This window comes from Mustela lutreola, chromosome 10 (assembly GCF_030435805.1).
Source record: "Mustela lutreola isolate mMusLut2 chromosome 10, mMusLut2.pri, whole genome shotgun sequence".
NCBI lineage: Eukaryota > Metazoa > Chordata > Mammalia > Carnivora > Mustelidae > Mustela > Mustela lutreola.
In genome coordinates this window covers 51,767,997-51,782,954 of record NC_081299.1, presented here as the reverse complement: position 1 = coordinate 51,782,954, position 14,958 = coordinate 51,767,997, and the positions used below count along the sequence as shown (strand labels likewise).

General features: G+C 37.0%; 2 protein-coding genes across 4 annotated transcripts in view; one reads left to right on the top strand and one right to left on the bottom strand.

Annotated features, from left to right (window-relative positions):
* The window catches only part of EFCAB7 (EF-hand calcium binding domain 7), a 50,354-nt gene extending 39,898 nt beyond the window's left edge, over nt 1-10,456 (bottom strand). The window contains exons 1-6 of one of the 2 annotated variants that reach the window (XM_059138232.1): nt 10,340-10,456; nt 7,920-8,107; nt 3,593-3,804; nt 2,713-2,799; nt 1,968-2,163; nt 1,414-1,535 (exon numbers count right to left, since the gene is read on the bottom strand). In XM_059138232.1, the coding sequence (XP_058994215.1) occupies nt 1,414-1,535; nt 1,968-2,163; nt 2,713-2,799; nt 3,593-3,804; nt 7,920-8,107; nt 10,340-10,440 (906 nt within the window). In that variant the 5' untranslated portion in view covers nt 10,441-10,456. The remainder of the gene's footprint in view (nt 1-1,413; nt 1,536-1,967; nt 2,164-2,712; nt 2,800-3,592; nt 3,805-7,919; nt 8,108-10,339) is intronic. The other variant, XM_059138231.1, reaches the window with a different exon arrangement.
* Nucleotides 10,260-14,958, top strand: part of ITGB3BP (integrin subunit beta 3 binding protein) — a 71,840-nt gene continuing 67,141 nt past the window's right edge. Inside the window, exon 1 of one of the 2 annotated variants that reach the window (XM_059138236.1) lies at nt 10,260-10,851. In XM_059138236.1, the coding sequence (XP_058994219.1) occupies nt 10,847-10,851 (5 nt within the window). In that variant the 5' untranslated portion in view covers nt 10,260-10,846. The remainder of the gene's footprint in view (nt 10,852-14,958) is intronic. The other variant, XM_059138234.1, reaches the window with a different exon arrangement.

Sequence of the window (14,958 nt, the reverse complement as noted above, 5' to 3'; positions counted from 1 at the left end):
ATTTCCTTCTTAATGAATATTTGAGTTGGGCTACATTAAGAAATTGTATTAGTTAAAACAAAAAGAAATTATATTGGTAAGAGCCCCATTAACAGGAGCATGACACTGAGAAAAAGTCTTATTATGGTTTTAATATAATCCATATTAATATTTCTCTATATTGGTTAAAATTATTTATAGTTTTGAATTAGGTAAACCACAATCACTTAACTAAGTTAATTTTATGAGCATTTAATTTAGTTAAAAATACAGGAAGCTTCCATTGGTAGAATATAATATTGCTGGAGCACTAAATATTGTGTGTGAACATGTTGGACATGCACACCAAATTGCTTAGGGTGTAGAGATTCCTAAACAGTCTGGACAAAATTCCTTGGAGATAATGTTTTAAAATTTTAATATAGAACAAATGTCACTCTCTAGCAATTTAAAGATATAAGGGACTTCAGAGTTCAATAACAAATACAGAGTTGTTATTTGAAACAAAAATGTAGCCCTTGAGAACAATCAGTTCAGTTTTCTAACAGCAGTTATAGTATGTGGTCATAACCATTTTTCCCCCTTTTACAGAGGTCTCTAGGTACACATTTTTAATGTATCCTAGCAGTTTCCAGTTAATGTTTTATATTTCTGTAGCTATTATTTTCTGTTGAAAGAAAACTAGTAAAGGTTGAGTCTAAAAAGGGAAAACAAAGAAAGAAGATCAATATTAACACTCGACAAATATTGACTTAGCAAAGTGACTTTGTTGTCTTTCTCTCACAGGAATTGATATTGAATGAATGATTTATTTATAAGAAATACCTATGGAAAATATTTGTTAAGCAAAATTTAAAAATTGCTTGGCAAAGTAGATATATATAGTTTTATAAATATATATATATATAGCTATATATATGTTATATATATAGCTTAATATACTTTGCTTGGCAAAGTATATATATATATATAAAATCAATTCTTCAAAAACTTGAAAAGTCACCTCTTTCAAACTAAATACCTTTTAATAATATTCTTATTCATCATTTTTACTTTAAAATTACTAAAACTGGCCTATAGGTAGAAATGCTGTAATCCACAGAAAAATCTCAGAAAATTACTTCACAAACTTCACTGGTTCTCTGTAGACATCGAATAATTATATATACACTTATTGTCAATATTTTTTTCAGAAAAATTCTTACCTATTAATTTATTAAGATACTATACCTTTGGGGCACCTGGGTGGCTTAGTTGGCTGGGTGACTTCGGCTCAGGTCATGAGCTCAGGCTCCTGGGATCCAACCCCATGTCATAGAGTTCCCTGCTCAGCAGGCAGTCTGTTGTCCCTCTGCCTCTCTCCACCACTCATGCTCTCTCTCAAATAAATAAATAAAATCTTAAAATGTAAATAAATAATATAAAATATAATACCTTTATTGAGTTTGGCTCAGTTAACTTTGAATTTCGGCTACTATTAGCACCCATGATAATTGTGAAGGAAACAGATGTTTTGAACTTTCTAGTTGTTGCCATTAAAGAACTCCTGGTATCACCTGTAACAAGTAATAGTCTCACATCATGAAAAGTTATCAATACTAAGTCTATTTCTAAATACAGTGTAGTATAAAAGACATGTCTATTAATTTCTTTCTCTTCGCTCTTCCTATTGAAATAAAGTCAGACATTTCATATTTATCTGTCTTTAATGGTCCCTAATATATGGGCTACTAATAAGATTCTATATTTCAGTATGTCACTCTTTACCCTGAAATTTTAGTTTTAACAAAATATAATAAGCATAGCCAAGCTAAGTTCTACAATAAAATTTTTACTTCAATAGATTTTTACAGCTGAGAGTCTAGAAACAGTACCTAACAAAAGCTGGCTTGTCATTTGTTTTATCACTGATAAGCTTAGAAGAAAAATTTATCTGAATATGACTCTTCATTCTTGACCAAGAAATCCTTAGTGTCAAAAGTAAATACCTTTATTTGAGAATGTTTCCTGATCAGTTTTTCTTATGATTCTGGGTGATGGTTTTGGTACTGGTGATGGGTCCCTTTCAGGGGATCCTTCAGTGTGGCTTCCAAACTGCTGACGCTTCAGTTGACTGTCAACCTCCAGTTTTTCTACAGTAGTTTTGAGACATTGCTCAATGGTTGTCATGTATAATTTACAAAACTATAGGAAATAAAAAAGTAGTCCAGTGGGTGAGACATTCAATCATACATTTGGGAGGAGGCAAATGCACATTAGTAGGCAAGAGATAGACTGATAGATGGTATATATTTCCTATTGAACTAGGTTAGTCATTTTATTTTCCTGAAATCAGATTGACCACCCCCAAGTGACCTAGTGAAATGAAGCCATGATTCAATGAGAAGGTCATACTCTGAGTGAAAATAAAATGTTACACAAAGAGAGGTGATTTATTATTTTTTTATAAGACATGTATAGACTTGAGTTTGTTCTAAATAATTTTTATGATTCTTCCACCCCAAAAAAGGTATATTCCTGAGGATAGTCTCTATGTTTTATGAGTACATGCAAGTATTTTACCTTGATTGTTTCTAATATAGTCATCAGATTACAATACTCTTCAGATTAAATTTCAAGTGTAACTTGTACACAACATATTAAAATGTCATTGCCAATATTAAAAAGATATTCTCCTTTAAAAATTCTTCTCCTATACAGTATACAAATTTACATTAACATGATCTTATGTACCTTGATATAATCGAATTTGCCATCAGCATTTACATCTGCCAAACTTATTATGGCATTTACTTCTTCACGAGACATCTTCTCACCTCTCTGAAAAAAAAAGATTTATTTTTTTTTAATTTTTTATTTTTTTATAAACATATATTTTTATCCCCAGGGGTACAGGTCTGTGAATCGCCAGGTTTACACAGTTCACAGCACTCACCAAAGCACAAAGCCTCCCCAATGTCCATAACCCCACCCCCCTTCTCCCAAAACAAGATTTATTTTAAAGAAACATGACAATCACTTTATTATGAGGGGGAAAGGGCAGAGTGGAAATTCATTTTAATTTTTTCTAGAAGTCAGCTTCACTATATAGTTTCATTATAAATCTCAGAATGAGTATTATATTGAGCAAGAATGAAACAATAAAATAAAATTTCACAATTTTACTGAATTCTGTAGAAGTATGAACTTCAGTTTGCTAAATTTCAACAATATATATCATCAAACCAGTAATAATATTATCACTGAATTTAGAGTAATGATGATTTCTCACGGTATACCAAGAATCAGAATGGATTCCCAATCCCATTTATATTTTGCTTCTTTTTTATTTATCACATATGAATCTATTCCCAAATTACAAAACATTCTGGGCAGCAAATAATTGTAAGGGAACATAAGGGATTGCAACATGGGTTCTATTTTATACTTTATGTTTTATTTACAGAGCACCTTTCATCCAGAAGGATCCTTAAGTACTTTATAAACAACATATATGTGATTCATTTTACCTGCTAATGAAATAATTATTTTTAATGTGGCCTTGGTAGCCAAAACTACATTCCAAATAGTTTTGCCAGCAATGCATATTACAAAACTATTTCACAAATCTTACCTTTGTTAGAAGTTTATAAAGGTCAGTGTGTAAAATAGAGCCATCGTCATTTACATCTAATTGCTTAAATGATTTTAGTAGTTCTGATTTTGAAGTAGGTTTCTCCTTCCTTAAAATTATGCAAAAATCATCAAAATTCAGTTTGGCAGTTTGAGGAGTCCAATACTTATTAATGGTTTTTTGGGATGGATTTCTTCCTGCATGCTGTAGAGCTGTCCAAAAAAGCAAGTATTATTTGTTATAGTAACATTTGGGATTGTATTCTGAATTATTTTTTCTTTCCATCATTATTTTATATTATAATATTATACAAAAGTACATACATACCTTTGGGGTTCATAATCTAGTGATTATCAATGTATGCCTGACTTTCAAAAATGAAAAAATATATATGTTACCAGCTACAGATTCTTGATCTATTAATACCAGAATTAAATATTTTTCTGTTCTGACAGTTGGTTCTCAACCTATATGGTTTAACTGATAACATGATTTACTTTGTAAAAGTGCCTGGAAAAAAAAGATTAAAAATAATCATCCATTTAATTGTTTTGAGGATCTAAGAATAACCACAAAAAGCATTAATTATTACTTTTCTGGCCCAACAAATACTTTAGTGAAATAAGGAAATCATTAATTTGAGGAAATTATTGTCAATAAGGCATGATATCTAAAATGTTCATCATTGCTAGATACTAGGGTTTAAGAATATTAATCATATCACAGATGTCAAATACATGCACAAAATTTAGCTATTTGCAGGTATAGCCTTGCTAAAACTCAAGAATCTCAACATACTTTGAGAGAAGTCTATTACAGAGATGCAGTGATTGAATTACTCTTTTCTTAAGCAGAATCTTTAAAAATACTCCTATAACCAGTTATTCATGAGATGTTATTGTTTTAAAAGGCATGCCCTTATATCAATGTGAGGTAATAAATCACAATGTGAGAAAGGCTTTGTATTTGTGTATATCCTACACACTGAAATATAATGGTTCTAAACAATTATATTTTGTACAGTTTAAAAGAAGTAAACTGGCAATTTGTACATAAACAAATCTCTACATCTTAAGACTTAATACTATCTAAAATGAACCAGTGATAAGATTCCTAAGCACTATAGATGGAATTAATAAAATTAAAGGTAAAACAGTCCTGAATTTTGTTACCAACAAATACTAGAAAGCCTTATATTGGGGATTTCTAACTATCTTAGGTGAGATTTCACAAGATCTGGGCACTGTCAATCAGCACTAAAAAATGATCATACGGATAGCCCACAATATGATGAATAAGGACTAATATATATAAAATAATTTTTAAAAATACCCCCAAGGAAAAAAAAATACCCTCAAGGAAATAGAAATTAGAGCAGAGTGATAAATACGGATATTTGTGAGTCCATTATATTGAACATTCACTGTGTAGAAGCATAATACAGGGTGGGGTTGTTGTTTTTTTAAGAGATTCAAACTTTTTGGTTGCTCAAGTTTCTAATCTAAATAGGAAGTCCACACCTGAAGTGTATAATTGCTACCTGTGGTCATGATTTAAGGTTAGTAACATATTAGAAGTCCACAGACTAAGAGAAATGTTCCCATCCTCCAGCTTATGACAATGCAGCATACCTAGATAACTAAAACTTTGGTAGAGAAACGGAAACATCACAATCACCTAAAGGCAACAGAATTTGCACCTAGGAAGGCTTTGTGAAAATTTGTAGCAGTGGAGAAAATGTAATTTTTTTTAACTTCCAAAGGCTTATTTTGGATGTAGACAAAGGCCCTGATTACATGCTGCCCTAGGAATGAAAAAAAGATAAGTATTTGCCTAGCATAAAAATGAACAATTCCATAATTCATTTATTAAAATAATCAGGGAAAAGGTACATGTGTTTTAGGATTCCATCCCCAGCCAACCTCCACCCTTTAAAAGGTAAGAATACAAGTAGGACCTAAATGAAGTTGTGATTTGAGGTGAAAAGTCCATGTGTCTGGCCAGCTTGGTGAGTGGAGCATATAACTCTTGATCTGGGGTCATGAGTTCAAGCCCCAAATGAGGGGTGGAGAGAAAGAAAGAAAGAAGGAGAGAGAGGAAGAAAGAAAGAAGGAGAGAGAGGAAGAAAGGAAGGAAGGAGGAAGGAAGGAAGGAAGGAAGGGAGGGGAAAGGAAAAAGAAAGAGGGGTGCCTGGGTGGTTCAGTCAGTTAAGTGTCTGATCAGCTCAGGTCATGATGTCATGGGCTGTGGAATGGAGCCCCTTGTCGGCTCTGCACTCAGTGGGGAGTAGGCTCAAAGATTCTGTCCTTCTGCGCCCCTGCCCCCGTGCTCTCTGTCTCTCTCTCTCTCTTTTTAAAATAAATAATCTTTTTTTTTTTTAAAAGATTTTATTTATTTATTTGTCATAGAGAGAGAAGCAAGAGCAAGCACAGGCAGACAGAGTGGCAGGCAGAGACAGAGGGAGAAGCAGGCTCCCCGCCAAGCAAGGAGTCCGATGTGGGACTCGATCCCAGGACGCTGGGATCATGACCTGAGCCGAAGGCAGCCGCTTAACCAACTGAGCCACCCAGGCGTCCCTTAAAATAAATAATCTTAAAAAAAAAAAAAAAGAAAATGCTATTTTTTATACAGCTTTGAGACAATGGGTATGTAACTTTCCTACAAGTAGCAGGTCAGCATACACTTGATGCTGTCTTTAATAACAAAATGGCTTTTGGGGGCACCTGGATGACTCAGTCAGTTAAGTTCCAAGTCTTGATTTTGGCTCAGGTCACGATCTCAGGGTTGTGAGATCAAGCCCCACAGTGGGTTCTGCAGTAGGCATGGAGCCTGTTTAAGATTCTCTCTCCCTCTGTCCCTCCCCCTCTGTAAAAAAAAAACAAAACAAAAACGGGTTTTTAATGTACTACTAATTACAAAACTTTCTCAGAATAAAATTAATTATGCCTAAACATGTACTCAGTAAGCAGTCATTCCCATATCTAAGAAATAGGTATAACTTAGTAATTACTAATGTAACTAAATTTCTAATTTTGGAATTAGTTGGAGTCCGTTATTATGTCTAATAACAGTAAAAACATGTAACTGTAAATGTTTAAAGGTTTACATGAAAATACTGATCTTTTGCCAGGGTTTACTTTAAGCTTTAACATGAATCCATAATACCTGTTATTATTTATAAGTTGGGAAAAAAAAGGAAATCTAAAACTTTGAAAATGGTACTGTCCTGTCCAACCTTGAAATGGAATGTCAAAGCACATGTTATAGGCATAAATGGCAGAAAGATATAGATGAAAGATAGAGTAGTAAGAAAGATATCACTGATTTACCCTACTTTTTAAAAATCTAGATTATCTGAACTCAATCATTATTATGTTACAAAGAGAATTTCACCATAAAACCGAAAGTGTATATAAACTGAAAAAACACTGAATTATCCCGATAATTCTCTAAAACTGATAGCACCTTAGTAATACTCATATACTCACCTAGTAATATATATTCTATATTACTCACATAGTATATATAGATTCACAAACTAAACGTCATAATAATGAAAGACAGGTTAAACTTTTAAATAGGAGATTCACGACCTCACACTACTTTCATAAGAATAAAGAAAAAAACTAAAATTGTAGTTTATAATAAAAAATGTAAATTTAATCTTTTCAATTTTCATATTTCAAATACAAATTTCCTCAAATAGAGATCTTACTGCGTACAAACCTAAGACATTATTGTAAAAATATGTCAGTATTTATCTTTAAGGAAACCCCAACTTCTAAAGTTGGCAAAATAACTCAGTTTCTGTATTCATGAAGTTATTAGCTGTGATGAAACTGACATGGGTATTCACATATATATAGATTGATATCTACATATATGTGAATATATAATCACTTATAATCATTCAACCTGTTTTTATATATTCTTGACATTTTCCCAGTGTAGCTCAAATTCAGGCTAGTGATTCAGATGCCACATGCTTTAAATTCTATTATTATAGACTCTTAAAAATCTTATATATATAGAATCTTATATAAATCTTAAGGTACCAAATAAGAATTTTAAAAAATATATTTTAAGCAAGTAATTGATGGATGCTTTAAAAATACTAATCTAGTTTATATAAACATTGAATGTTTTATTTTGAAGTTACTAGAATATATAAATATATAAAATGGTATAATAGCATAATATAGTTCCATTCCTCAAGCTTCCCTAAGAAACTGGGATGATCCAACAAAGTAATTCTTACTCCTGTCTTTCTGATCTATTAACTTTCAACAAATAAGAAAAAATATGTAAATTTTAAAGAAAAATTTACCCAAGTAAAGTTGTTCTTTCGAAATAATGTTTTCTAAGCTGCTTTTAAAAACAGTTAAGTAGGCAGCTCTACAATTCATATAAAATAGCTCTTCTTCGGTTAGTGGAAATTTCTTTGTTCGAGGACTCTCTGAAAGTGCTGACTTCTGACTGGAGAAAGCTGCATCTCTTCCTGGACTGATGGCCATTCTATTAGAAAATAATTTTATATTTTAGTCAATGTTAATCCCCTAAAATGCAAATGTCACCTTGCCTTTCAAATGGGGGGAAGAGGAATCAATGCATTAAAGTTTTTGTATGTGGGGGGAAAAAGACAACTATAATATGTATCTGGTTGTATTATTATATGCTAAATTAGAATAAGCTTTTGGCAGTACATACATATATATAAATATACATGTACATTTAGAAATAAACTATATATGAGATGCAACATATACATATGTTTGTGTGTATATATATATATATATGAGAAGCCAAAAGGATAAAGCCAAAGCAAAGCTGTAATATAAAAACAAAATAAGTATTGTCAAATAAATAAAATCTCAAAAAAAAAAACCACCAAAAACAAAATAAGTATCATAGAGCAAAGGAAAAGCACACAACAATACTCTTAGAGGACAGTATATTGGGGCACCAGGGTGGCTCAGTTGGTTAGTGGTCTCCTGCTGCTCAGGTCTTGATCCCAGAGCCCTGGGATAGAGTCCCACATCAGCCTCCCTGCTCAGTGGGGGAGTCGGCTTCCCCCCACTTGTGCTCACTCTATCTCTCATACTCTCTCTCTCTCAAATAAATAAAATCTTTTAAAAAAGGACAGGAAGTTAAGTTTTCATAAGGTTGTCAAGAGGATTAAATATGGTAATACATGTGAAGAATACAGAACAGTGCCTTGCACATAATAAATGCTAAATAAACTCTGAAAGAGTGAAACTCCACAATAATGAGACTTTGGATGTAATGTGATCAGCAGTTGGCATCCATCCCCTCAGCAAGAGCAAAAGGTCACTTCACCAACAACTCAGTAATGCAGGACAACCTTTTGAATGAATTTTTTTTTAGCCCATTTACAGCATTATTGTGAGATTTTACTGCATTCCTTACTAATAATGTTGTGGGGTTATATAGCACCTCGGCTCATAAGCCTTAAAGAATTACCATACATCTTAATTTATCCTTATTACAGCGGTTAGGTACTTTTAGACCCTTTTACAGATAAGGAAATTGAGGGACAGAGATGTCACCCAACTAGCAGCAACAAGAGGCAGTACATTTTGATAACAGTTTCTTCTTTATTAATGGGAATGAAGGCTTCTTGTACCACAGTTACTCTGAGGCACTAAATTGTGCTGGTGGTCTAACCGATTCCGACATCATTTTACCCAGCTTTGACTTCTAAAAATACATTCCAACCTAATAAATTGAATATTTCAAGTTCAACAATAAGACGACACAGGTAGGGTCCCCTTCAGGACTCATTGGATTCTTACTCAGGAGGCCTAAATCACTTGCACCTTCTTGAATTATATAGGTCTTTTACACTTGGGAAAGAAAGATAATAATCGCTTATCATGGATGAAGTACCCTATTTATAATACACAGACTGCCTGCCTGACACTTCCATATTACACCAGATTTAGAAGGACCCCATAGGGATGCGGTGTCACAGTCTGGTTACCTCAAATTGATACCACTATAATTAGGCATCAGTTTTAAACACATATGCGTGCACGCATCTCCTCACGAATCTGGGGGAGGGGCATGCGGAAACGGTTCTGATAAGGAAAGAAGAATGAACGTTCATTTCGCAGCAAGCCATTTTTAAATTTAAGGTTTTGGGTTTTTTTTTTTTTTAATTATTTTTGCGGGGGGGGGGGTCGTCCTCGAATACGCTTTCCAAATAAGGTGACTCCCTCACGTGGAAATCCCACAGCAGAAATGTTCGACAATTCTATTCTTTTCCCTTGTTGTGACGAGAGACTAAACGGAAGCTTCAACAAATCGATCACCGCACCCCTCCGGCTTGGAAACCGCCTTCACGGAAAACTCCAGCCCGAGACCAAGACGGGGGCCTAGACAGCCCAGCGCAGCAAACGGCTCCGTAAATAACCCGCCACACGACAGCAAGAAAAATAAACTTGTTTTTAACAAGCGCCTCAGGCCGCTCTGAAGGGCCGAGTGAAAACAGAGCCGCCCAGTCCCCGGCCCTGCGCGGTGGAATCCGTTCTCAGACGACCTCGGGCAAGCTCTCTCTGTCCTGGGGTTTCTCTAGGACACGGCTGCCGTTTGATATACACTTGAGGTGCACACGGACCCAGCGCTGGTGTGACAGAGAAGTAAAAGAAGCTGGTGAGAGAAAAGGAAGCCGGACAGCGAGCGAGGCAGAGCGCGGCGCAGAGACAGAGACAGCGAGCTGTTTGCTACCTAAGTGCAGCTCGCACGCGAGGAGGGGCCGCCAATTCTCCGCGGATTTCTGATCCTCTCACCGCTGCCCCACCGACCTCGGTCTTTCCTTTAATTACCATGGCAACTGCGCCTCCCCCCCCCACCGGAAATAAGATTCAGAGCACCTCCCCAAACAGTCCGGGTAGAAATCTAGGAAGGTGAATCAGGAGAGGACAGAGTCGGCTGTGCCGCTCGTCTGTCGGGGTCTGGAATGACCAGAGCGGAGAGAGGGTCCTGGGGTGCACTGTCAAGGGAAAATGAAGTCCTAGGTCCTTAATTAGACTCTCCTCCCCTTTCCCCCATACACTCGGATCTCTTGGAGGGGGGAGCGTGTTTCCAGCGGGCCACCTTGCGTGTGACACCGCGTCTGGCGGCCGCAGGCCCGCGCTTTTCAGACTCCGGCGTTTCCCTACGAAGGGTTTCTGCTTTAGGAAGAAGGGGGCTCGGTTCCTTTAAACTCGCGGTGGTGCTTTCCTGAGTGTCGAAATGCCGTAGGTATCCGCCCTCCCCCACCTCATTGCTGTTTGTTGGGTCCCTTTGTGAACAAGTAGAGTAGATACTATGTTGTCCTTAAAAATAAAAAGCCTGTTCTTTTACTAGCAAAATGGGTTTACTAGGGAATAACAAAGAATTGAAATGGTAGGTAAAGTCCAACAAAGGCGAGGAGTTATTTTACGGAGAAGAAGGAAGAAGTTGGGAGGGGTCATTTTGACCCAAAGTATGTGGGAGGGCAGTCAATTCAGGTTCAAGTTGAAGGTTTCTCCTTGCCCGAGTTGCAGGAGTGCTCTGTATTTTGTAGGAGGTGCAGTGTACGTCTTTCCGTATTGCAACTTGTAGTTAAGGGTTCTTCCCTGTGGAAACTCTTCTGTTGGGGTGTGTCATTGACAGTTCTTGCTATAATTGACGTTCAGTGGTATGAGACCCCTTTTTAGCCTCCCCTTCTATCCTCCCTACCCCACATTTTCTTTTTTTTAAAGATTATTTATTTATTTGACAGACAGAGATCACAAGTAGGCAGAGAGGCAGGCAGAGAGAGAGAGAGAGAGAGAGGAGGAAGCAGGCTCCCTGCTGAGCAGAGAGCCCAATGTGGGGCTCGATCCCAGGACCCTGAGATCATGACCTGAGCCAAAGGCAGAGGCTTAACCCACTGAGCCACCCAGGCGCCCCCTCCCTACTCTACTTTAACGAGGCTTCCCCTTTATTATTTTTCACATTTCCTCCCTTTCGTCAAGATCTTTCTCCGAAAGCATTGCTGATTAAGGGTCAGGTTCTTCTTAATTCAGTGACCTCTTGTCTTTTAGTGCCAGGAAGGATCTCTCCTGGATGTTATGTCCCACTTTGGAGGGAAATTGTACAAATTGGAAACCTATTAAGGTCAAATTTGAGTAACCAGGGGTAGCAGGGAGAACTCTTAAGGCATTTTCCCCTCTATGGTCCATATTATCAAGACTGTAAGCTTTGGAAATTGTCTTACTGAATATATCGTTTTTACAAAGATTTGACAGGCAGCAAGTAACACAATGGAAAGTAACATCCCATTTACAAATTGTGTGATGGTTCTAAATCAGGATCCTAGATCTGAAAGTAGCCAACTTAAAATATTGGCACTTATTCCAACTTGGGGAAGAAAATTAACCCCTGCTGAAGCAAACCCATGTCGTGTATGCATGCCTCCTTGAAGTCCCTACTTTAAGCGGTCATGAAAGCAGAATGATGATTACTGCAAGAGCACACTGAAAGAATTATCTTGTGCATTGGAGAAGATACAGTGTAGGTATAAACTGTTGGGTCCTTAATCAAAGGAACAAGACTGATACAAAGCGAAGGTCAAGCAAAGCTTTATTTCCACACCAAGCATTGCGAATCAAAATGACCAGTCAGGGCCATCTCTTACAAAGAGGTGACCCCTCCCAGCCTCACAGACTAACTTTTATAGAAGTGGTTGAGCCTGGCTATACACAGGTGGCCAATGAGATTGCAATACACAGAGAAAACTGCACAGTCATGCTGGGTCAGCAACACAGAACTGCACAGTCATGCCAGGTCACACACAGGTGGCCAATTGAATTTCAATTTACCCTAGTAGATATATGCGCACCCCGCTGACTGGATGTCTCCACCTGGCCTGACCTGCCCTTGTATCTGGGCTTTGCAAGTAAGTTCCTCTGGGAGGGGCAGAATCAATCTAAGTTCCCTGCCTAAACACAAAATGGCTCCCTCTGGCTAAGTAGGTCCTTACATAAAGATGAAGCGATAGCTGGTGAACTTTTTGAAAAACAGTAAAACTTCAAAGACCTTTTTAAAAAGTATTGTTATCTCAAAAGAACTGTTGGAACCAAATGTGTTGTTAATAATACAGTAAAGTTGAAAATTCGGAAACCATGACTTTTGGATAAGAATCCCGAGTTAGCTAATATTCCAGATGAAAAAGAGAGACTTCTGTGAATCCTGAACCTTCTAATAGACGTGGTCCAGACATCTTGGGAAATCTGTGTTATCAGGTATTGTTGGCCTCAATTCCAGGAAATCTTTGTGATCAGATGGTGTGCAGATCCAGTCAGGATTTGATGCTTTCTTTGAATGTGTCACATGAATCCAAGAGTCCATTCCTTAAGGTTTGGCACAAAAGGGTTGGGTGACAGTCCCTGATAGGGGCCTTTCCAACTAGGTTGAAGATAGTCTTTCTGGAGGCATTTGTTTGTTTGTTTGTTTTGGTTTTGGGTTTTTTTTTTTTTGTTTTTTTTTTTTTTTAGTAGTTGAAATCTCCCAAGTTGCAAGAGGAGGTGCTTAAAGTTTTTGTCTCCTGAGAGTACACTGGGAAAGATTGCTCTAACAAGGCATAATTAGTTTTGATAGAAGCAATTAGGCCTTTGTAGTATTGAAATATAATCTCCTTTTATCAACTGTGGGTCAAAGGAATCAGGAGCCAAGTGCATTGCATGTCCTGTGACTGTCTCAAAGTCTATGAGTTCCCAAGGGAGTGGGTCTGATACTAAGAAAGAACAAAGGCAATGCTTTAGGCCAAGATATTTGTGGCGTTGAGTCTTAATAGTGCCATTAGTGTGTTCAACTAACCCTGAGGATTGATGATGGTATGCACAATGAAAGTGTTGTAAAACTATCCAAAGAGCACAAACTTGTTAAAGCACCTAACCGATGAAATGGGTTCCCTAATCACTGAAGTTCAAGAGAAGTTCCCCACGTGGGGATAATTTTTTTCTAATAGAATTTTGGCCACAGAAGAGGCAATGGCCAGTCTACAAAGGAAAACTTTAGTCCAGTGAGGAAACATACAAACCATAACCAAAGCATATTTAATCCATTAGATGGGAAAGCTTTATGAAATCCATTTGTGTAAACTGAATGGTCTTTGAGGTAATTTAAAGTGTTGGAGAGCTGTGCAGGCAGGTTCCCTGCATTGTGTTTGGGCAGGTGGGACAAGTGAGGTGGGCACTTTTTGTGACCTCATTAATACTTACTCACCAATATTGGTTCATGAACACTATCATTTTTTTTAGTAGACCAATGGTTTAATGCATGTACAGGGGTAAATAGTGGGAATTTTAGGATTTCTGGTAGGGCCAGATTGTTAATTGGTTCAAGTCAGTTTTTTCTTTTTAATCAAATGAATAGTTATTAGATTTGTAGTATTTTTTCCTGTTCTGGGGCCAATTGTTGGATGTCTCTGGTCAGTTTTTCAAAATTATCATTTGGGGGACTATCCCTTTGGAACATGACAGAGGTTTGGCCATTGGTTTCCTTGACAGTAGCATTTTTGGCAGAAGTATCAGCAAGATGATTTTCCTTTGGCATCCAGGGAGTCGTTTAGGAGTCGTTTAGAATGCTCAGGACCTTAACAACCAGAGCAAGCAGCAAAAGTATGGCATCTAATAAATTGTAGACATAGGAACCATTTTTAATTTTATCCCTATTGGAGGTAAGGAAACCTCAGTGTTTCCATAACATATCAAAGTCTTGAACTACCCTAAAGGCATACTGGCTATTGGTATAAATGTTTGTGGTTCTACTCTTGGCTAAGGTACAAGCTTGAGTTAGGATGTATAACTCAGACTGTTGGGCCGAAGTAGCCAGAGGTAAAGGTGCTACCTCAATGACTTCAAAGGAGTTGCAGTAACATAGCTGGCACAATATTTACCATTTTCATCCTTTAAATGAGAACCATCAGCAAACCATGTAAAAATCTGTATTGATTAGAGGAGTTTTCTGTAAATTGTTACAGGGAGTCAGAAGATAATCTGTCGGGGCGCCTGGGTGGCTCAGTGGGTTAGGCCGCTGCCTTCGGCTCAGGTCATGATCTCAGGGTCCTGGGATCGAGTCCCACATTGGGCTCTCTGCTCAGCAGGGAGCCTGCTTCCTTCTCTCTCTCTGCCTGCCTCTCCGTCTACTTGTGATTTCTCTCTGTCAAATAAATAAATAAAATCTTTAAAAAAAAAAAAAAAAAAGAAGATAATCTGTCAGCATTTAGCAGTCATGAGGGGTCTTGTCAGTGTAGGAGAGGAGAATAGCCAGATTAAAGTCACTACCGTGAGAAAGAATTTTACGAGGAGCAGTTACAGGATTTCACAGATGAAATGACT